This window comes from Haliotis rufescens, unplaced genomic scaffold, assembly GCF_023055435.1.
Source record: "Haliotis rufescens isolate VD_foot unplaced genomic scaffold, xgHalRufe1.0.p SCAF_13, whole genome shotgun sequence".
In the NCBI taxonomy this organism is placed as follows: domain Eukaryota; kingdom Metazoa; phylum Mollusca; class Gastropoda; order Lepetellida; family Haliotidae; genus Haliotis; species Haliotis rufescens.
The window spans coordinates 25343649-25367591 of NW_025963813.1; the positions used below are offsets into that span (position 1 = coordinate 25343649).

General features: G+C 41.7%; 2 protein-coding genes across 5 annotated transcripts in view; one reads left to right on the forward strand and one right to left on the reverse strand.

Moving 5' to 3' along the window:
- The first annotated feature begins 7867 nt into the window (after positions 1 to 7867).
- LOC124110788 (IgGFc-binding protein-like) lies at positions 7868 to 14470 on the forward strand. The gene is made up of 5 exons (XM_046470206.2): positions 7868 to 9236; positions 9786 to 9885; positions 12709 to 12756; positions 13153 to 13221; positions 13599 to 14470. The coding sequence occupies exons 1-5, from the start codon at positions 7905 to 7907 to the stop codon at positions 13865 to 13867; spliced, it is 1818 nt and encodes a 605-aa protein (XP_046326162.2). The 5' UTR covers positions 7868 to 7904; the 3' UTR covers positions 13868 to 14470.
- A 4313-nt stretch (positions 14471 to 18783) lies between these two features.
- Positions 18784 to 23943, reverse strand: part of LOC124110798 (DIS3-like exonuclease 2) — a 69649-nt gene continuing 64489 nt past the window's right edge. For all 4 annotated transcript variants that reach the window (XM_048394344.1, XM_048394342.1, XM_048394343.1 and 1 more), the window contains one exon: positions 18784 to 23320. In XM_048394344.1, the coding sequence (XP_048250301.1) occupies positions 23288 to 23320 (33 nt within the window). In that variant the 3' untranslated portion in view covers positions 18784 to 23287. The remainder of the gene's footprint in view (positions 23321 to 23943) is intronic.

The window sequence follows — 23943 nt, forward strand, 5'->3', positions numbered from 1 at the left end:
ATCGTCATACAGTATATAACTTAGATGGGGGGTTTATATTGTCAAACAGGATATAACATAGATGCAAGGTGTACCGTATGCAGTATATAACTTAGATGGAGGGTTTATATTGGCATACAGTATATAACATGGATGCATGGTTCACATCGTCATGCAGTATATAACTTAGATGGAGGGTTTATATTGTCATACAGTATATAACATAGATGCAGGGTTCACATCGTCATGCAGTATATAACTTAGATGGAGGGTTCACATTGTCATACAGTATATAACATAGGTGCAGGGTGTACCGTATGCAGAATATTATATAGATGTGGGGTCCTCCTCATCATACAGTATATAACACAGATGCAGGGTTCACATCGTCATGCAGTATATAACTAGATGGAGGGTTTATATTGTCATACAGTATATAACATAGATGCATGGTTCACATCGTCATGCAGTATATAACTAGATGGAGGGTTTATATTGTCATACAGTATATAACATAGATGCATGGTTCACATCGTCATGCAGTATATAACTAGATGGAGGGTTTATATTGTCATACAGTATACAAACATAGATGCATGGTTCACATCGTCATGCAGTATATAACTTAGATGGAGGGGTTATATTGTCATACAGGATATAACATAGATGCAGGGTTCACATCGCCATGCAGTATATAACTTAGATGGAGGGTTTATATTGTCATACAGGATATAACATAGATGCATGGTCCACATCGTTGTGCAAGCGACTTACGTCCCCCACCTTCTAAATGTATTTGAAGAACAAACCTGTAGCCTATTAAAAGTCAAGTTGAAACATTTTAGGGGCAATCTAGATACACACCTTGTTGTATTATCTTTTCCTTTTCTCAACTCACATCCACTACTCACACTTTAGCTCAATTTTATTACATTCATAGTTACAATGTCCCTACATATATGAAATAAACACATGTATGGACACGGTTGTGTGTTGAAGGATACACATGTGTCGACCGTGTTCTATGTTAAAGTATATATATATATATATATATATATATATATATATATATACGCACGGTAAATCAAAAAAAAATGAAGAACGAGGCGTGATTTATTTCACGATAACGTTTAACGTCGCGTTCAAGATTATTGCACTTATATAGCGACGTGCTTGCACGTGTGCGTGTGTGTGTGGTTGCCTGTATTAGTCTGGACTAATGAAAACCCCACTCAGGAACAATATACTGACTTCGAGACCGCCAGTCCTTGTTTTAGCCCCTTTATCCCGAGCGCCAGGCGGGGAATCAACAAGTACCATCTTTTGGGTATGACGCGGCCGGGGATCACACATCCGACCTTCCTCTCTTCGGGCGGACGCTCTACCACTAAACAAGGGAGGCGGTCAACGGATGTATGGAAATAAACATATAAAATATCTATTAATATTATCATCTTGGGTTGCTGTTTTAAATATGTTGTGTTGGTCTAAAGGAATCAATACACATATACTTGTTCATAAAGCTAGTACAGCATTACTTTCTTTTAAAGACTTACAATATATTTCACCATCAGTTTTATTTAACATTTTGTTACCCAGACTAAACCAATATTATTTTATACATGTGAAGTGTGAGGTTTCACATAAAACTGTTTAAATATGAAATATGTGTTGGTAATCATGTTTCAAATGTTGCTGTAGATGAGGTGTATTTGTTGACTATCAAAAGAGATGTATTATATACTGTTTGAAATTGTAATCGATATATAATAACAGATATCCAAACCTAAAACGTCCTCAGAGGGTAAGCATGTCCTGCCCTACCGATAGCACCCGGCACTCTCACATTTGCAAATAAAAGTAAGTGTTTGTTGCTTGTTATCGCACAATGTTATCGTTGAAGTCAGTGTTTAGATCAATATAATCCTTTAACCTGTGCAGCAAATGTGAAACTAGTCTTGATCACTTACGGTTGTCGTCTTGATCACACAAGACGCAGGTGATAATCTTGTATGTCTTATCACATCTGTACAAAGATAAAGAGATTGTGATCAACAAGACCGGTATTCGGAGGTTTGTAAATCTAGTAAACTCTGTATCAAGAATATTTTGAGAGAATCTCCTATAATTAAGAAATGTCCACATGTACAAATGAACGTTTCAATCAGTAAGGAACCCTGCTGTGACTGTATGCACATGGGCCATGTTGTCCGAATACGTATAAAACTTAAATGTCCGAGTTTATACATTGTATAAAGTTAAATGAATGATCTTTCTGAACCGCCAAGTCCATAACGTTGTTAAAATGGTGAGAATAACTGACCATACATAACATGACATGTTATTACCATCACAACGTGAAAGGTGCCGATATCCCACATGTTGTTTGAACGAAATCATTAACATCAATAATCAATTACATGAGAAATATGTATTATACCCAAGCCATGTTTCCTTGAGTGGGGTTGGCGACAGAAGGGGAGGAACCACTTTCTGGCTGTGTTAATAGCCCATTGTCCAACACTACTTGTATAAAGGACTACATTGATCATCCATAAGTTGCCAGCCCCTGGAATGCTCTCTGAGTGATGGCACGACAGCTTCTGCCTGGTTCTGGAAAACACCAGCTCCTCCAGTGAAGACAAACACCCGGCCACAGGTTAGTTTGCAAATATATTGTTTCCTTAAACAATTAAGATATGGAGATCTTTGTTTGATTTTCTGTTAACATTAAACGTATTTTCTTAATCCAGCAAGTTATGCATATGATAAGATCGGCTTGTAATTAATGTGTGCGAAAAAAACCTTCTGACAACGTTTTATGGACTGCTGCAACTGACAACAGTCCATGTACGTACAGACGGCATCCTTATAGCAGGATCATGTTTCGTCTATAGTTTGTAGCTATCAGTCCATGTACGTGCAGACGGCATTATTATAGCAGGGTCATGTTTCGTCTATAGTTTGTATATATCAGTCCATGTCCGTACCGACGGCATCCTTATAGCAGGATCATGTTTCGTCTATAGTTTGTAGATATCAGTCCATGTACGTACAGACGGCATCCTTATAGCAGGATCATGTTTGTCTATAGTTTGTAGATATCAGTCCGTGTACGTGCGGATGGCATTCTTATAGCAGGATCATGTTTGTCTATAGTTTGTAGATATCAGTCCATGTACGTACAGACGGCATCCTTATAGCAGGATCATGTTTGTCTATAGTTTGTAGCTATCAGTCCATGTACGTGCAGACGGCATTATTATAGCAGGATCATGTTTGTCTATAGTTTGTAGACATCAGTCCATGTACGTACAGACGGCAGTCTTATAGCAGGGTCATGTTTCGTCTATAGTTTGTAGATATCAGTCCATGTACGTGCGGATGGCATCCTTATAGCAGGATCATGTTTGTCTATAGTTTGTAGATATCAGTCCATGTACGTGCGGATGGCATCCTTATAGCAGGATCATGTTTCGTCTATAGTTTGTAGATATCAGTCCATGTACATACAAACGGCATCCTTATAGCAGGATCATGTTTCGTCTATAGTTTTTAGATATCAGTCCATGTACATACAAACGGCATCCTTATAGCAGGATCATGTTTCGTCTATAGTTTGTAGATATCAGTCCATGTACGTACAGACGGCATCCTTATAGCAGGATCATGTTTCGTCTATAGTTTGTAGATATCAGTCCATGTACATACAAACGGTATCCTTATAGCAGGATCATGTTTCGTCTATAGTTTGTAGATATCAGTCCATGTACATACAAACGGCATCCTTATAGCAGGATCATGTTTCGTCTATAGTTTGTAGATATCAGTCCATGTCCGTACCGACGGCATCCTTATAGCAGGATCATGTTTGTCTATAGTTTGTAGCTATCAGTCCATGTACGTACAGACGGCATCCTTATAGCAGGATCATGTTTGTCTATAGTTTGTAGATATCAGTCCATGTCCGTACCGACGGCATCCTTATAGCAGGGTCGTGTTTAACTGTCACTTGTGTACTCTTGCACGCATTGAAGAAACAGGTCACAGAAACATAGGGTGTTAATGATATTTTCGTAGTGCACACTCAGAAGGATTGGCAACTAAGGATAGAAAAGAAAGAATGTTCTTTGAAACTGATTTTTATAACAAGGTTGCGTCACATCGGACATGTGTGTGTTCATCATTACGTCACATATCGGAGGGGCCGTGGGGTAACCCAGTGGCTAAAGTGGAATATCCGGGTTCGATTCCCCAAATAGGTACAATATGTAAAGATCTCCTGTGTCCCCCGACGTGCTATTGCTGAAACATTGCAAATACCGGACACATGTGTGTTCATCATCGCGTCACATAACCCATAACCGATAAAAAAAATATATAATCGATAAGCCGTATATGAGGAATGTCTGCATGTGTGCTGCTAATATGAAACGAATTGTAAGCGAAATACATATCATTAAAATGTAAGTAAGCGTTTACTTTGATCACTCAATCCAAGTCCAACCACGTCCATATCCCTGTCACCATAGATACCTCTCTGTAGTCTAACCTTGGTCCATATCCCTGTGACCATAGATACCTCTCTGTAGTCTAACCTTGGTCCATATACCTGTCACCATAGATACCTATCTGTAGTCTAACCATGTCACACATTGGTCCATATCCCTGTAACCATAGATACCTCTCTGTAGTCCAACCACGTCACACCTTGGTCCATATCCCTGTCACCATAGGTACCTGTCTGTAGTCCAACCACGTCACACCTTGGTCCATATCCCTGTCACCATAGATACCCCTCTGTAGTCCAACCACGTCACACCTTGGTCCATATCCCTGTCACCATAGATACCTATCTGTAGTCTAACCTTGGTCCATATCCCTGTCACCATAGATACCTATCTGTAGTCTAATCATGTCACACCTTGGTTTAATCCCTGTCACCATAGGTACCTCTCTGTAGTCAAACCACGTCACACCTTGGTCTATAGCCCTGTCACCATAGATACCTCTCTGTAGTCCAACCACGTCACACCTTGGTCTATAGCCCTGTCACCATAGATACCTCTCTGTAGTCTTACCATGTCACACCTTGGTCTATATCCCTGTCACCATAGATACTTTTCTGTAGTCCAACCACGTCACACCTTGGTCTATATCCCCGTCACCATAGATACCCCTCTGTAGTCTAACCATGTCACACCTTGGTCCATATCCCTGTCACCATAGATACCTCTTTATAGTCCAACCACGTCACACCTTGGTCCATATCCCTGTCACCATAGATACCTATCTGTAGTCTAACCTTGGTCCATATCCCTGTCACCATAGATACCTATCTGTAGTCTAACCATGTCACACATTTGTCCATATCCCTGTCACCATAGATACCTATCTGTAGTCCAACCACGTCACACCTTGGTCTATATCCCCGTCACCATAGATACCCCTCTATAGTCCAACCACATCAAACCTTGGTCCATATCCCTGTCACCATAGATACCTATCTGTAGTCTAACCTTGGTCCATATCCCTATCACCATAGATACCTATCTGTAGTCTAATCACGTCACACCTTGGTCTATATCCCTGTCACCATAGAAACCTCTCTATAGTCCAACAACGTCACACCTTGGTCCATATCCCTGTAACCATAGATACCTCTTTGTAGTCCAACCACGTCACACCTTGGTCTATATCCCTGTCACCATAGATACCTCTCTGTAGTCCAACCACGTCACACCTTGGTCCATATCCCTGTCACCATAGATACCTCTCTGTAGTCCAACCATGTCACACCTTGGTCTATATCCCTGTCACCATAGATACTTCTCTGTAGTCCAACCACGTCAAACCTTGGTCCATATCCCTGTCACCATAGATACCCCTCTGTAGTCCAACCACGTCACACCTTGGTCTATATCCCTTTCACCATAGATACTTCTCTGTAGTCCAACCACGTCACACCTTGGTCCATATCCCTGTCACCATAGATACTTCTCTGTAGTCCAACCACGTCACATCTTGGTCTATATCCCTGTCACCATAGATACCTATCTGTAGTCTAACCACGTCACACCTTGGTCTATATCCCTGTCACCATAGAAACCTCTCTGTAGTCCAACCACGTCACACCTTGGTCTATATCCCTGTCACCATAGAAACCTCTCTGTAGTCTAACCATGTCACACCTTGGTCCATATCCCTGTCACCATAGATACTTCTCTGTAGTCCAACCACGTCACATCTTGGTCTATATCCCTGTCACCATAGATACCTCTCTGTAGTCCAACCACGTCAAACCTTGGTCCATATCCCTGTCACCATAGGTACCTCTTTGTATTCCAACCACGTCACACCTTGGTCTATATCCCTGTCACCATAGATACCTGTCTGTAGTCCAACCACGTCACACCTTGGTCCATATCCCTGTCACCATAGATACCCCTCTGTAGTCCAACCACGTCACACCTTGGTCTATATCCCTGTCACCATAGATACTTCTCTGTAGTCCAACCACGTCACACCTTGGTCCATATCCCTGTCACCATAGATACTTCTCTGTAGTCCAACCACGTCACATCTTGGTCTATATCCCTGTCACCATAGATACCTATCTGTAGTCTAACCACGTCACACCTTGGTCTATATCCCTGTCACCATAGAAACCTCTCTGTAGTCCAACCACGTCACACCTTGGTCTATATCCCTGTCACCATAGAAACCTCTCTGTAGTCTAACCATGTCACACCTTGGTCCATATCCCTGTCACCATAGATACTTCTCTGTAGTCCAACCACGTCACATCTTGGTCTATATCCCTGTCACCATAGATACATATCTGTAGTCCAACCACGTCAAACCTTGGTCCATATCCCTGTCACCATAGGTACCTCTTTGTATTCCAACCACGTCACACCTTGGTCTATATCCCTGTCACCATAGATACCTGTCTGTAGTCCAACCACGTCACACCTTGGTCCATATCCCTGTCACCATAGATACCCCTCTGTAGTCCAACCACGTCACACCTTGGTCTATATCCCTGTCACCATAGATACTTCTCTGTAGTCCAACCACGTCACACCTTGGTCTATATCCCTGTCACCATAGAAACCTCTCTGTAGTCTAACCATGTCACACCTTGGTCCATATCCCTGTCACCATAGATACTTCTCTGTAGTCCAACCACGTCACATCTTGGTCTATATCCCTGTCACCATAGATACATATCTGTAGTCCAACCACGTCAAACCTTGGTCCATATCCCTGTCACCATAGGTACCTCTTTGTATTCCAACCACGTCACACCTTGGTCTATATCCCTGTCACCATAGATACCTATCTGTAGTCTAACCACGTCACACCTTGGTCTATATCCCTGTCACCATAGAAACCTCTCTGTAGTCCAACCACGTCACACCTTGGTCTATATCCCTGTCACCATAGAAACCTCTCTGTAGTCTAACCATGTCACACCTTGGTCCATATCCCTGTCACCGTAGACACCTCTATGTACTCATGGGCAATTTACAATGTTATGTTTTATTATTTTTTTAGATTATTAAATGATAAGATTTGAACAGAAGAGCAGCGTTGAGGAACGCCATGGATAATCTGCTAATTATTATGATCGTTCTTATGTGTAACAGAGGTAAGCGTAAAGATGTCGCTTGACAAGAGTGAGTGAGTGAGTGAATATGGTTTTACGCCGCTTTTAGCAATATTCCAGCAATATCACGGCGGGGGACACCAGAAATGGGCTTCACACGCTTGGCAAGAGGCTGTCCTACTCAAACAATGAATGTTATTAGCAAACGGTTATAATAGAGCATAGGTGCGTCTTAAGTATATTGGGTTTTTGATTTCAATTTTATCTTTTCAGGCTGTGATGTAATTTGCGGTATTCAAACCTGAAAGTGAATATGCGCGCACGCGTGTGGCATACGTGTTTGTTGGCACTTATTCTGTCTCTCAATCCAGGCTGCTTTGGGAACGCCGGCAGTGACTTTGTGTTTGCCTTTATACAAGTGTACCACACAAATGACAGCTATGACTATCTGGTCCTAACACCAACCACGGACCAGGGAGCAGAGGTGAGAGTTATCGCCCCTGGATATCCTAACCTGGTCAACGAAACCATCATTCTTGCCCCAGGTCAAATACATTCTCTGAAAGTTCACGGAGCAATGGCAATGAACTATGGGTCTTACATAGACAGAAGAGGTATACATGTGACGTCATCACATCATATAACCGTTGTAGGAATCGACACGGAGTCGTGGAAAGGATCCGGCAGCAACTACGACTCATTTCTTGTTCGACCAACGGATCAGTTAGGGAATGAGTACTATGCTGTTTGTTATTATATCACGAACAGTGCGGCTGGATCGACGTTTGCTGTTGTCGCCACCAATAATGATACCTTGGTTTCCATCACCTTGACAACATCAGATAATGTGACCGTAACGTTCGACAGTGACACATACTCAAATGGTGACATAATAACAAGGACCCTGGAACAGTATGATGTACTCCAAATTCAGACTCGTTCTGATCTCACCGGAAGTCACGTGATTGCAAATAAGCCCATCACCGCCTATAGTGGCGTTAATCGAACACGTGTTCACTTTTATGGATGCTCGTCCACAATGGTTGACCAGCTTCCTCCAGTAAACGTTTGGGGGAAGGACTATGTGACAGTGCCGTTTCCGAACAGAATGTCAGGAGACATCTACAGAGTGCTGGCTAGCTGGGCCAACACGGCGTTGTATGTATATGGCATAGGTTCATACCTCTTACGGGAACCTGGAAACTGGATGGAGTTTTACTTGGAAAATGCTACATACGTTCGAGCAAACAAACCTGTACAGGTGGCCCAGTTGTCGGTCAGTCGCACCTCTGATGAAGGTGACCCATCATTGTTGATACTGTCCCCCATAGATGCAGCAAGAACATCATACGTCTTTGGTGTCAGTGTGACGGGTAAATGGCGGTATTACGTGGCAGTTGTCATTCAAGAATTTGCGATAGCTGGTTTGCTTTTCAATAACCAAAGTGTTAACGTCTCTAACGTCTCAGTCGAACAAGCAGAAGGAAGCCAGTATGCAATTGTTTATATTGAACTGATGAAATCGGCCTACCACAATACTATCACACATGAGGGGCACGTTTCGTTCTTGGCCTATGTGTATTCGGGCGAAAAGTGTAAAGCTACGGCACACTCGTTAGGAACTGCAGCGTCAACGCTTTTTGCCGTGAGTTTTTCCTGTTGGTCTCTTTTTGAAAGTGCGTGTGTGCGTGCATGTTGTGTGTGCCTGCATCTTTTTGTGTGTATCTGTGTATGGTGTAGTTAGGTGATAACCTTTCAAACATCTGTTTTCTGTATGTATTCATTGCGTATATGTTTTAATTGTTTGACCTTTTCACTAAGAACTAACAATATAGATATATGTATGACTGCTAGAATTGGTCCCCAGCATTGTATGCGACCAAATGGTTAGTTTTCAGGTTCTGTGATTTGGTAGGTGTGTGTATCGTTGCTCATAATATCGATCACTAGATTGCTTGGTCCAGACTCGATTATTTACCGGCCGCTGTCATAGAGTTGGAATATTGCCGAGTACGGCGCTAAACAACAAACTAACAAATCAGTTCTCAATGACGTTTTCCTCGGCCGACTACCTGTGTATACTGTGAATGCCATGTTATCTATGTCTGTTCTCATGCTGAAAGGTGTGGACGTGGACGAGGTGTGGTTCGGCTTCTGGCTATCTTACCTCAATGTTCAATGACCAACATTTCAGGCCTGTGCACCAACCTATGGTTACCCAGGAGACGGCGTGGACAACGACTGTGACGGCGTCGTTGACGAGGAGGCCTGTTGTGTGAACAAGGATGGAATAGGTACTTATACATATCTTCTCGTCGGTGTCAGTCCTTGGCATCGGGCTACAGGTCTACACGATGTAATGTCTGCTGTTGTCTGCTGTTGTCTGCTGTTGTCTGCTCGAGGCACAAGAGCAGAGGACCGTGTCTCTCAATCTCCAGCCCCCGATACTTTTACTGTCGATTGAAAAAGAAGTTTGATCTTCCCGTCGAGACTTGGTTCGAGAATGACGTCTTCTCATGTACCCTTAAATGTTTAGCAAATTGGCAAATCACCAGGAATTTAAATTTCAAATTTCACCATGATGGCTACAGTGCTAACATACTATTGTCGACAACAGTTATGATTTTACAGTCACCTACTTGTTCATGTATCAGTAATATCTGAAAGCATAAACCAAATAGTTTTCATACATAAAAATGTGTTCAAAAACACCGTGGAATATATTCAGCCAAAGGATTGTAAAGGTCGGTAAATTAGACCCCGGTTAGCCCATATGCAGGACGAGATGTTATGCCTAATACAAGTAATTAATAGCGACAAAAGCCTATCCATAACCATAGGAACTATCTGACAAAAGCAGAATCAATCGTACGACTTTGATTGTATTATATGTGTTTACACACACGTGCATTCACGTCGCTCTAATCTTGCAATAATCTTAAACGCGAAGTTAAATCCAACTCACCTCACCTGTAACCCTGATCAAACAACTTTTGAGCAAGGATCGTATGACGCTCTTTGAAATCTTTGTAGAATCAACATGCTCGATTGTGCCTCAAAAGTTGCGAAATGTAGACAGAAAAGGTTGGATCTGCTGGAATATTGCTCCACATAACGGGAAAGTTGAGAAAGGTTTCAGGTCTTTCTTGGGAACGGTCTTCGTAATGGTACAGTCCGTTTGACTCCAAATGAGAACGATGAATTGCAAAATAACTCGAAATCCAGAAAAGTGTATGAAACATCAATACGGTACTTGACCATGAATACCCTGTACCCAACAAAACCTGAATGTTGTTTAATTTAAGACCCATGGCGGATGAAGTTCTTTAAGAAACTATCATGTAATTTTGTATAGAAACGTGTATTTGACACGAAGGGGGACAAACCGTGGAAGGAACAGCACAAGCACGGTCTGCACGTGCGACACAGTGACCGTGTTCATTCAATGACAAGATGCGCTACTCAGCAGATGTTAAACAGTTGATGTTGAATGTGTATGATTTCTTTAGAAGTGAAGCAGAAAGAGCAAAGCCTTTTTATGCAATTAATAAATTCTTGAAACGAGCTTCAAAAGCTCTTGGTATGTCCCCTCAGAAACGTAAAAATGTTGTTAGTCGACGAGATACAGATAGTCAGGCCAAGGAGGTAGGGAACATGTCAAAACCACGCAAGGTTGATAATTTAGACAGTTTTCAGAGGGATCAAGTCAGACGTGCAATTGTTAAACTGCACTCAGAAAATAAGTACCTGTCCCTAGAGTTTTGAAGAAACACCTTGAAACTGACCATGATTTACGTGTTACAAAGTACAAACTATGGCAGCTGTTGCATACATTTGGTTACAAATACAAAAAGATAACTGGAGAAAATAGGGCTGTGTTGTGTGAACAGTCTGACATTGTTCGTCTCCGAAATCATTACCTTCGTACCATCAAGCAGAAACGTAAAGAAGGATATGAGCCCGTCTTCTTAGATGAGACATGGGTAAATGCGTCACACACAGCCAGCAGTCAGTGGGTACCCAGTGGTGACTGTAAGGAGTCTGGTAGAAAGTTACCAATGGGAAAGGATGAAAGACTCATAGTTCTCCATGCTGGTTCTGCTAGTCAGGGTTTTCTCCCAGACTGTGACCTCGTCTTTAGAGCCAAGGCCAAAGACAACAGGGACTACCACACAGAAATGAACGGCAATGTATTTCTGGAGTGGGTGAAAGATAAATTAGTCCCTGCTTTGCCTACCAAGTCTCTCTTTGTCATGGACAATGCACCGTATCATAGTGTGCAGGATCCAGAAAGCAAGACTCCAACCTCTAATAACCGTAAAGGAGACATGGTTACTTGGCTGCAACGGAGGAACATTACCTTTCCTTCTCGAGCGACGAAACCACAGCTCTATGAAATCATCAAAACTATGAAACCTGACCCCGTGTATAAAGTTGACAGTTAAGGAATCCCTTGGTCGGGTAACAGTAGAAACATGGAGGCGTTGTGTGGCCACAGTCGTTGACGAGATAGAGCCACGTTATTGGTCACGAGATTGACTACGGCCAGCCACAGTCCAACCTATAATAGTTATAATAGTGGCAGTCGGTTCAGGCACCAGCAGTTCCGACGACGAGATCTATGGCATGAGCGAGTCAGATTGCGACTGAAATTATCATGAGACTGCCCCTCTAACGCTCTGTCATTTCCCCTACCACAGAACGTGCAGTACATGCGTGCTTGCGCTGTGCCTTCCAAGGTTTGTCCCCCCCCCCTACGTGTCATGTACACATTTCTATACAAAATTACATGATAGTTTCTTAAAGAACTTCATCCGTCATGGGTCTTAAAATAAACAAAATTCAGATTTTGTTGGGTACAGGGTATTCATGGTCAAGTACCGTATTGATGTTTCATACACTTTTCTGGATTTCGAGTTATTTTGCAATTCATCGTTCTCAAACGGACTTCTTTTTTTGTAGTGTGACTTTAACATCTCGTTAATCAGCTTGTCATCGGTGGGAACAACTTCGTAACATTGATGGGGTGATGTGACGTTGGGGTGTATTTAGTATTTAGTATTGTCCCTAATGACTAAAAGGAGGAACTGTTCTCATGGTGCACTTTGATATTTCAGATGACGACCTAGATATGGTGGTTGACGAGGACTGCTACGCTCCTCCAGGTACAGATAAATACACGCACGCGCGCGCGCGCGCACGCACACACACACACACACACACACACACACACACGTGCACAAATCATCTTAAGCATACACATTACAATCCCACCTACCTATCGGGACACCCAGCGTGTAATTGTGTGGAATGTGCCTTAAATACACTTTGAGATAATCTTAGGAAGGGTCGATAACACATCGCTTTGAGACCGAGCACATTTTGATTGTAACTAGCTGTGTCATACCCGGGTCCAACATATACTTGTATAATGGTTTTGTCGACAAACCATGATCACACTGAATTATCCTTGCCCTTAGATCTATTGGTTGAATAGTGAATCATTATTTTGAGAATCATCTGTTACTCACCGCACATTTAAGACGTGTTCTATATTCCAGGTGTGGAGATGAGCAGTGTCTCGGGGCATGCTGTGTGCTGTAGAGGGGACACAACCTACTTGTGTGAAGGTAATGCCCCACACTATGTACTGCTAGATATTCTCCCAGCAGTGCGTACATTGGCACTCAAGTTACGATACATCATATCCCGATATTTTGTCTTATAATACCATACATTACCTATTAGTAGCATTGGCATTATTCAATTGATTGCATTACGATCATATATGAGTTGTAGGAATTACATGTATAATTATTTTTAGATATTAAACTATAACTGGTCGGACATATAACTTATATTTGTTTTCAAGCATAAACTGCTATTTATGTTCATCATATGCCGACCAGCTGAAACATTGGTGGGCCGGCATAGATTAGTCTCTCAACAAATTGTAGTCTGACAAAGCTTGTTACAGGCCCACATGTTTACTTTCCCTTTTCCACAGAAATCGTAAGAAATGGACATTTCAAAAGGATGGGCGACAAAAAGTACTTGGCCACTGACATGGCAGCATCTCATACCCGCAACAAACAGCAGTGTTTCCATAACTGTGGCAGAGAGAAGGACTGTTGGGCTCTCAACTACCACCCGCCATCTTTATCTGGAGACGGTAACTGTGAATTACTCCGTGGAGCAGTGACCGGCTCCACACAGGAAGGGAGCTGGACACACTATCAACTGGACAGATCTTGGTCGCAATATGTACCCCTTTGAGTAGCATTGCTCGTGTCATCCTTCACAAAAGGCGAGGGAATGTTGTAGGTCAATTGATCATGTTAAATACGATCCAAACGTATTTACTCAATCTGTGTATCATTACAAAAACAAATAAGCAGGGTTTTTTGCGGAAAGCTTTCTTTAAAAAATAACTATAGCGTATGTACCGAGGCGGACATGAACATTTGGAATTTTTCTTGTTGAGCTTTGTTGAATACTGTGTTTCAGGTGTGACCCTTGACATGTATAAGTTTAAATATCACAATTCCCGTTTTTACTTGCTCTCAAACACTGACTTCCCCAACTTCAGAAGACAATTAAATTATAACCAACTTGGACTTTAACCCGTTTCTAGTTAGTACTCGAAGACCCATAAATGTTCATGGGCATTAATAATATTAGCACACAAAGCCTGGGTCGAAAAGCCTTCGACTACATTCATGCAACTCACAGGAGAAACACAGCCAACAAGCGCTGCGCAGGCAGGGCGTCACACTGTGTGCTGACTGTGTGTGCAGGCTACCCTTTAGTTCACACCATTTTTATTAACACAGTATTCTCTATGGAACAAAGACCGCCTCAGTGGTCAAGTTATTGAGCGCCCACCCGGAGAGCGGAAGGTCGGGAGCTCGATCCCCGGTTGCGTCATACCAAACGATGCAAAAGATGGTACTTGCGCTCGGCATTAAGGGGCTAAAACAAGAACTGTATCTGAGTGGGGTATTCATGTTAAACTGCGGCACGGTTGGTGGTAGTATTCAACACAACTTATCTTTACATTCTTGTGGACCCATATTTTGTGGGTGTTTTTTTCGGTCTGTTGCTCCGGGACTATGGTCTCTGGTTGATGTTTTTTGGTCTGCGGATTATGTTACCAAAGCCTTGTGATCGATGGATTACAACTTGTGCAGCGTCACTAAAGCTCACCTGGATATTAGTAAACAGTATGAGATGAGTTGAACTAAATACATGTATGTTACCACGAGGAGATACAAACATGCGTACATTTCAGAGGATAAGCTTAAAGAGCCATACAGGAATGTGAGAGTATGGTCAAAACAAGATAAACTGTTTTGCGAAAAACGGAACATACCAGTATTTGTTGAATACAACAAACGAAACAAATACAAATCTCAGTACGTCTTGGGCAGAAAAATAATCCATAAATAGATGTGCCAATATGAATGCCCTGGTTGCCATATTGAAAATCGGATTCGAACTGCTTGAACAGAGTCGGTTCCATCATTGGTGGGAGCAAGCGTGTGAAGCACGTTGTGATTGGTCCAGTGGTGGCCCAGAAGTGCTGTACAGTAATATATGTAAGGAAATGCATGTGGGCGGAATCAGGACATGGATAAACTGCAAAGGTCAAATAAAGATAAAAAATGGAAATACTAAAAGTATATTTTGAGCACACTACAACTACACATTTAACAAATTACGTGACATTTTAGGCAAAAATGTGTTTGCCAAGGTGACCATTTTGAAAATAGGATCATTGGTTCAGTGGTTTCTGAGATGTTTACGACGCAGAACGAATGATGGACAAACAGGCAATTTTAAGTGATACCTGACAGTATTGTCGTGCGTACAAAAGGCATCATGGGGCTGTGTGGAGGTCCCATACATTCCGAATGGGCAATTCATACGTTACATGTTACATGGGCGTCGTGGTGTGGTGTTGCAACGTCTTATATATTCCTCATATATGGTGGATGCGTTTTTTTACAATTTAAAAAAACAATGTTATGGTTCCAAACATATATGTTATATAGCATCATCACGTGTGGTACAGCAGATATTTTATGTTCGTAGATGATGAGTGCAGGTGATGCTAAAAAGATAATAGAAAATTCGTTTCGTAATAATAGATTTATTTTTAGATTGGCCATTTGGTAAATCTTTCCATTTTCAATTTAAAGAGTTAAACCCTCATTTTAAACATCACGGTTAAGCCTTTATTCCATTGTATGAATGCATATTATTACACAAATATCACTTATCTTGGCCTTTTTTCTGAAAAGACACTTAATCATTACAGGGATTTGAATCAATGTTTCGGGGGGTTTTAAGCACATATATAAAGATTTACTAGATCGTGTGGTTTCCGGGAAGGTTCTTAAATATTTCATCACAACTTGATTTTAATTTGAGTTTCATAAAAACGAAAATATTTTGATTTTCTCGCAACAAATCTGAGCAACATTGCGGGGCTAGCCATGTTGAAGTTCATCCTTTCGGCGAGCTACAAACAGAAGGAAAGCGTTGCCTTTCAAAGGCATGTGAAAGGCTTACTTCTCTTCTTTGAACTTATCACCTTGAAGGTGTTTTCCACATATCTGAAACAGTTTTAAGATTCGGTGGGAAGAAAAACATATTATTTTATTACTATAATTTATATCGTATACAAGAGTGAAACATTTGGTTTGGAGGATCTGTAAACTAAATAACTAAATAAACTTACTATGGAATGTTCATAAACACATTCTGTCTAAAAAAATTATTAAAGTGATCAGTGAAATATGATAGAGACGCTTCTTTTGATAACTGTGTTGCATCTCTTTTCTATCTGTGCGCACTTCTATCATATAAACCTATAACCGAAAGACATCTGATCAGGCGACATTTCAACATGTGCTGATGTGATTAGCTCAACAGAGAGATGAAGCTGCGAAGACAAAGCTGCTGAGCTGCAGTTCAACACAGTAGCAGCCCAATCACCACCAACTCCGTAACAACACATCCCTCCAGAAATATGTCCACACCACGACATAAGACGCCAGGTGAAGAGTATTACACAGCTCGGCTTTTCAAGTAGCAAGCTGCTTCCAGTTTTGGACATTTACCTAATTGAACACGACTCCTGTAAACAGAGACTGCTTAAAACTGATCTTAACAGTCTGTAAGTCGCATTAGAGCGTTCAGGTTTAATATGGGAGAAAGGGGCAAAGAGAGGTGAATTCCCCATCCAGTGGTCGGATACTGACGCTCCATGGACCATAACAAGGTACATATGTGATTCCGACCTACGTCCAGCTCACCCAGGCAGTAGAAGGCACCTCTCCGCGAAACAAATAATGATTAATGAGGCCTTGAACCACTTGTCCATCCGTTTTGTCGAGTATATCAGAATATCAAAGACACAAGGCCTCTGGTGACTGATACACACGTACGATTTGGAGGGAGACCTCCTATTTATCAGATACCCCAGTGTCAGAAAGTTTAAAATCACATGTCGTGGTTGAGTACCCATTTTACCAATAGCTGTTACCCATAAGAAAAACTGGCTCGTCCCGCTCATATCCCAGTTGTCAGATACTGTACTATACAAATAAGACGAAAGAGATAAATTCAAACCGCATTTTATCATTTTATTTACTTCATATTTGTCAGCACAAAAATATAGCACGTGTGTATAAATAAACCAAAGCAGTCATCAACAGTTATCAAAACACAAGAATATTACTTATAAGACAAAGTTAGCGTGTCATCATCCACCCTGTTAGTAACAACGTAATCGTTGAACCTCACAGAGACGGCACATCTGGACAAGTATACATGGCCTCTATGTAAATATCATGGACTTGATGAACATGAAGAAGAGGTACGGCAGAGGCACGATGGATCCATTTCTCGACCTCTGTATCCTCCCGATAATTGTCGACCAGTCTAAGGAAGGGCCTTGGACCCTTCGCCATATAGCTTGTGCATAAAACAACCCTTCACTTATGCATCGGGGAACTCGATCTGGATAGCCCTTATAGCTGCCAACTTAAAATCTGTCTGGATCTTTTCTGGAGACAAAGCTTTGTTTAGGAGACTTTGTTCAGAACATGGAACTTGAGAAGACGGCTGAATGAAGCAATAGTGCAACAAGGAATCAGGGCATATACTAAAGGATAGGGTGAGGATCCAACAAACATTTGGTTCCACAAGTCAGGAATGGCGGTAATTGTCCCATCCATGTAGACGACAGACCCTGACTTGAGAGCATACAATTGTGCACCAGTCGAAAAGTAGTGTCTGATATCTGGGTGGTTATGGTCGCTGTAATTTCTTACAAAGTCACCAACAGTAGTGCTCTTTACAGTGCCTGTCTTCACAACACACCTCCAGTGAACACAGGTCTTCACAACACGCCTCCAGTGATCACAGGTCTTCATGGTCTTGTTTGTGTTGAAGAGGTGACGCTGAAACAGCACCTAAGGCGTACCTTTCTGCAACCCTGTCATTATTGTGACAATTTTTACAATTCTGAAAATATATATATACTTAAGTAAAAACAGAAAAATTGAGTTGAGATCTTAGTGTCAAGATATTTACATCATCAAAGAGTTCATTAATTAAGTCTCAAAGGTATTCTCTTTGCCATGTGGTGAGTTCATTTTATCTGAGTAGATGAAGGTCCTTAGTTATTTGATCTTTCCAACTGGGGGATTAAGACTGGTCCATTATCACAATAGGTATGCCTCACATATTTTTATAAGCCACCCCTATTAAACTGTCTGACTAATGGGGTACCACCATTTGGAGAAGATATGAAAATGACAAGACTACTTCCAAACATGGTCCGTGTACCTTGTAAACGACCAGATTATGATATTACAGCAAGTGTGCAATAGTTTCTGGCATTTGATCGTCATAATGCAGCTTACATGCCAACAAATACCAGACAAACAGTTCACACTACGAAGCAGGTGTCTCCCTTATGTTAGAGAAAACGGCAGTCAGGAAGGACAGCGAAAGAAATATATGATCACATGATCAAAGTGATGAGGAAACATGTCCCTCATTGCACGACTGTAATTTGATGGAGGGTTTAAACATGGCAGAGTCACCTTTTACGACATGGGTAGCATGGGTAGCTGAAGACCTATTCCAAACGTGATTATTAATTAACAAATACAGACAAATTGTTTTCAAAAGTTTATTTCATACTTTAGATAGTCATGTAAACAATTTCATTGAAATAACATTTTGTATAGACATGTGTTTTTATTTATTTCTGTAAGGGAAAACCTTTCCAACCATACAGCAACCCCTTCACTAATGTCATGTCGTGTGGTGGAAGCAAGGTCAAACTAGTTGAGATCAGCTCAAGGGAGAAATACCCTTCACGCTTGCAGAATATCATGACAAAACCTCACAGAAATGATGTGAAGAAGTGTGTTGTCATTGAGAAAACTCATTGAAGATCTGAGACCTCGCAATAATCCTACATGTTAAAGAATGACTTCCATCATTTGGACAAGGCTCCAGTCACCATCACCATCACCAAATAAAACTTCAACAGCTTAAAAATGGAATTCCCCATACACAACAAAAAGAAAATACCATTAGAAAACTGACCCTGACCATGCCCACCCATAGAAACAACAACAGAGACATAACATATACAACAGCAAATAGACAACTTAATTAGACACATAGACATAATTCCAGTATGCTTCAGCTTTTTAACTCAACTAACTTGGTGATTTATTCACCAATCATCACACATCTGGAATCATTCAGAACTGTGTCTGGGAATTTATTAATTTAGTGAGTGAGTGAGTTGGGTTTGATGCTGATTTTAACAGTATTCCAGTTATATCACAGCATGTCACCTTGATGTGGGAAGAAAGCCTAAAGTGATGCAGGTCTCAGATGTTACCACCTTGGTGAAACCCACGAGCACGGGTATGGTGCTGACAAACCTAGAAACATAATCAGGGCAAACCAGGATTCAAACCCACAATCATAGGATTCTGGCGGGCCCAAGGGAAGCAACTCTTCACAGCAAACTGCTTTGACAACTGTGCCACTATTAAAGTTTGAAAATCTAAATTTTGTATATCATATCCTAGAACACAGCTTTATGTTAAAAGCATAATAATTGGCACATCTGTTACACACCACAAACTATTTACAAATAAGCATAAAATGTATTTACTGAAAATAACATGTCAGATATACCATGATATCCACATGTCATGCTATGTGAAGAGGTCTCTGGACAAACATTACCAAACACAAGCTGTGTGATAACCGATTGATTGGCCTGCATAGCATATAACGGAAGAGTAGTCAGTTATTAAAAAGGCCAGTGTATAACCTCTGGGGATTCCAGGCCAGTGTATAACCTCTGGGGATTCCAGGCCAGTGTATAACCTCTGGGGATTCCAGGCCAGTGTATAACCTCTGGGGATTCCAGGCCAGTGTTTAACCTCTGGGGATTCCAGGCCATTGTATAACCTCTGGGGATTCCAGGCCAGTGTATAACCTCTGGGGATTCCAGGCCAGTGTATAACCTCTGGGGATTCCAGGCCAGTGTATAACCTCTGGGGATTCAGGGCCAGTGTATAACCTCTGGGGAATCCGGGCCAGTGTTTAGCCTCTGCGGATTCAGGGCCAGTGTATAACCTCTGGGGATTCGGGGCCAGTGTATAACCTCTGGGGATTCCAGGCCAGTGTATAACCTCTGGGGATTCAGGGCCAGTGTATAACCTCTGGGGATTCAGGGCCAGGGTATAACCTCTGGGGATTCCAGGCCAGTGTATAACCTCTGGGGATTCAGGGCCAGTGTATAACCTCTGGGGAATCCGGGCCAGTGTTTAGCTTCTGGGGATTCCAGGCCAGTGTATAACCTCTGGGGATTCAGGGCCAGTGTATAACCTCTGGGGAATCCGGGCCAGTGTTTAGCCTCTGCGGATTCAGGGCCAGTGTATAACCTCTGGGGATTCGGGGCCAGTGTATAACCTCTGGGGATTCCAGGCCAGTGTTTAGCCTCTGGGGATTCAGGGCCAGTGTATAACCTCTGGGGATTCGGGGCCAGTGTATAACCTCTGGGGAATCCGGGCCAGTGTTTAGCCTCTGGGGATTCCGGGCCAGTGTTTAACCTCTAGGGATTCCCGGCCATTGTTTAAACTCTGGGGATTCCGGGGCAGTATATAACCTCTGGGGATTCCAGGCCAGGGTATACCCTGTGGGGATTCCAGGCCAGTGTTTAACCTCTGGATTGTCTGTTCCACACTCAATTATTTACAAGCTGCTATCATAATTAACAATGAGAATCAGATTCACGATTATTTGATAAAAGAAAATCCATGGAAATAAAAGATGCCTCAAAGTATTAAAATTCTTTTGGCAAATCTATAAACATTCATCTTTGGATGTGAAAGACTGCAATGTCATCCTACTTTACTTGACTGAGGCTGGAATCTAGTGAAGCCAACAAACAATGACCGCATGCATTTCAATCATATCCTGGTGTGTCAGCCTCATGGTCAAGCTTGTTGTCAGAGGCAACTAGCGGGATCGAGTTGTCATGCTCACAGACTTCGTTGATGCATGTTCCAATTGTTTAGATCGATGCTCATGATGTCAATCACTGGAATGTATGGTCCAGGTTCAATTATTTACAGACCGCTGTCATACAGCTGACAAACAAACCTATGATGAACAAAATCATGAAACAATGTAGGTTGTAGACATTATCTCTTTAGTGAAACCCAAAAGTATGGGTATGGTGCTGACAAACCAAGAACATAATTAGAGCAAACCAGAACTAGAACCCAAGAACATAGTATTCTAGTATGCCTTAGGGACACAACTCTGCAAAGCAAATTACATCACCTTCGATGATCACCCTTGGCCTTGTCTGCCACAGAGAAATAACTATTGTCAAACTAATATGCCTCAAAAGGCAGCACGTCAGCACTTTGTAAAACATTTCATGAAGACACAATGAGCATGAGCTCCACGAAGAACACTTAGCATGAGAAGGGCTCCACTACAGCACAACATGGTCACTGGGAAATTGTACTTTAGCATTGTGGGCTTAAGTCATTCAGAAATGTCCAGCGTGATGAAACACATCAAGAAAATTGTAATGGAGACAAACATCTCTAAAAATCACTACAACTGGAAACTCTACATAAACCCAAGTTGAGTGTGGATGAAGATGCCAAAATCTTCTGAGCAAGGTTTGTGTTTCTTTCTGAACAGTTTCACAAACTAGATATATACATTGTTAATTTTAACTAGGAAAGTGTCTGCACAGACAGCTGCAGCCCCTATATCTTGCCTCCAGCTAACATAAAGATCAACCTAAACATTGGTTTAATGACTCCTATTACTCTCACTTTGTCAGTACAAAAATCATATACAATGTTGCTTTAGTTGTAATTACATCCAGTATAGTGGCATCCTTTATGCTTGTGAAAACACAAGCAGTAAAATACTGCGCCAGGCAATATGTTAGGCCTCCAGACACCTTAATAAGACATTTGTATGCATTTCCAGTTTAATAACCTTGACCTTCAATTTCTGCCAATCCAGTGATTCATTATTTCTAGTTTAAAACATGAATCATGTTGTACCAACACAAAGGATTGGTTGAATACACAAAAAAGCAGAACTAACAGATGAATGACCATTCCAGTGACGTTGACTTTCACTGAAGCTCACTAAACACCAGATCACTCTCAAGGATATGTACGAAATTACATTTGCCAACAGTAAACACTTCTTAAGTTATAATGAACACAATACATTATTGAGTGTGTGACCTTCAGAGTGAATGTCTTAGATCGACAGACAGACAGACAAAATAATCACAGCGCTGTCAAAACAAATTAGGTGTCATGGCAAGCAGCACAGAGTCAATGTGTCTCAGATGCCCACAATGTAGGTCAGGGAATGGCCGGTTGGCCACTGAAGCATGGCCTTGTGGACGAGGTGCAGGATACTACAGTCTGACCAGACATAATAGGTGGCTGTCTGACAGCCATTCACCTAAGCAAACCCATGTCTTGTCAAAGTATATTAATAACCATCTCCAACATGAGATCTGTGTACAGGATAACCCTGTCCAGACCACAGTGTATTAGGTAGATGAGCACGTTGCAGGAAACTTTTCAGGACTACAGCCACTCAGAGAGTCTGTAACAGAGATGCTGGTGACCAACACTGTGAACAATGTCTACAGCTTAGGTCTTTTAGGTCTGTTAACAATAAACAGTCATACTTAAAACCTTCCTAACTCTGACAGTTGATTCAAAGCACAAAGTAAAACAGTTCACAAGTGGTGTGATGTCCCAATTCCTACTGGTGACAGATGAAGATGTAAATCCACACGACCTGACACACTGCATACACACAATGAAAACACAATAGAAAATACAATTGTTCATCCCACAACATGCATCCTCAGCAACTCCAGTAAGGTTTGATTCACATGGTTGCTTTCTATCTGTCTGGACTGACCCTCCACACCTCAGAGGTGGTAATGTATAAGATGATGGGTATTGCCAGCCAATTCTCCACTTTGGTAGGCTTGACAGCAGTGGGTCCGACTTGTCTAGGTGACGAGGTGATCACACTTGGTATCAACTCATCACTAGGACATGTCTAATCAGCATCCGGGGATAACAATCACTAGCAGCTCTCTGTTGGTCTTTTGAGGATAGCCTGTAAGGTAACAAAAAATATATAACATTTACACATAGCTTAAACACTCAACTGAAGTCAATCACTCCTACACACAGTGACACGAGTTCACTTGGTACCTTTAGTCAATGTGGGGCCTAGTCCTAGTAGATAACTATAAACTCCAGATGTTACCTAATGATTTCAAATGGAAAAGCACCATGTACGGTTTGATTTGCACCATAAACTGACCATTGATGGCGAAACAATGGCGGATATAACTAAGAAGGTGTTTGTATTACATGCAAACACAGAAGACCATCCCCACCTTTCCTGAAGCCCCAAAACTTTCCCATCAGTTGCATGTATCATGATTTATTTTGACTTTACGTCAGGTGATACTTGGCTTCACACAAGCCCAATGCAGTACACCTTGGTAACAGAAAAGCCTATGCCTCTAGCTACCTCAATAACAAGGTGAGGTGGTGAAATGGGGTGTAATGTCGCGTCCAAGATTATTGCACTTATATAGCAACGTGCATGTACGTGTGTGTGTTTGTGTGGCTGCTTGTACTAGTCCGGACTGATGCCGATTTATAGTGCTAGCTCACTGAGATACCATGCCACAGTTTAACATGAATACCCCACTCAGACACAGTATACCG

Bases quoted from the DNA above. Each gene is read 5' to 3' on its own strand.
- LOC124110788 (XM_046470206.2), top strand. From the start codon at position 7,905: ATGCGCGCACGCGTGTGGCATACGTGTTTGTTGGCACTTATTCTGTCT. The intron at 9,237-9,785 runs GTGAGTTTTTCC...CCAACATTTCAG, and splicing joins CAGCGTCAACGCTTTTTGCC to GCCTGTGCACCAACCTATGG. The intron at 12,757-13,152 runs GTACAGATAAAT...TCTATATTCCAG, and splicing joins GGACTGCTACGCTCCTCCAG to GTGTGGAGATGAGCAGTGTC.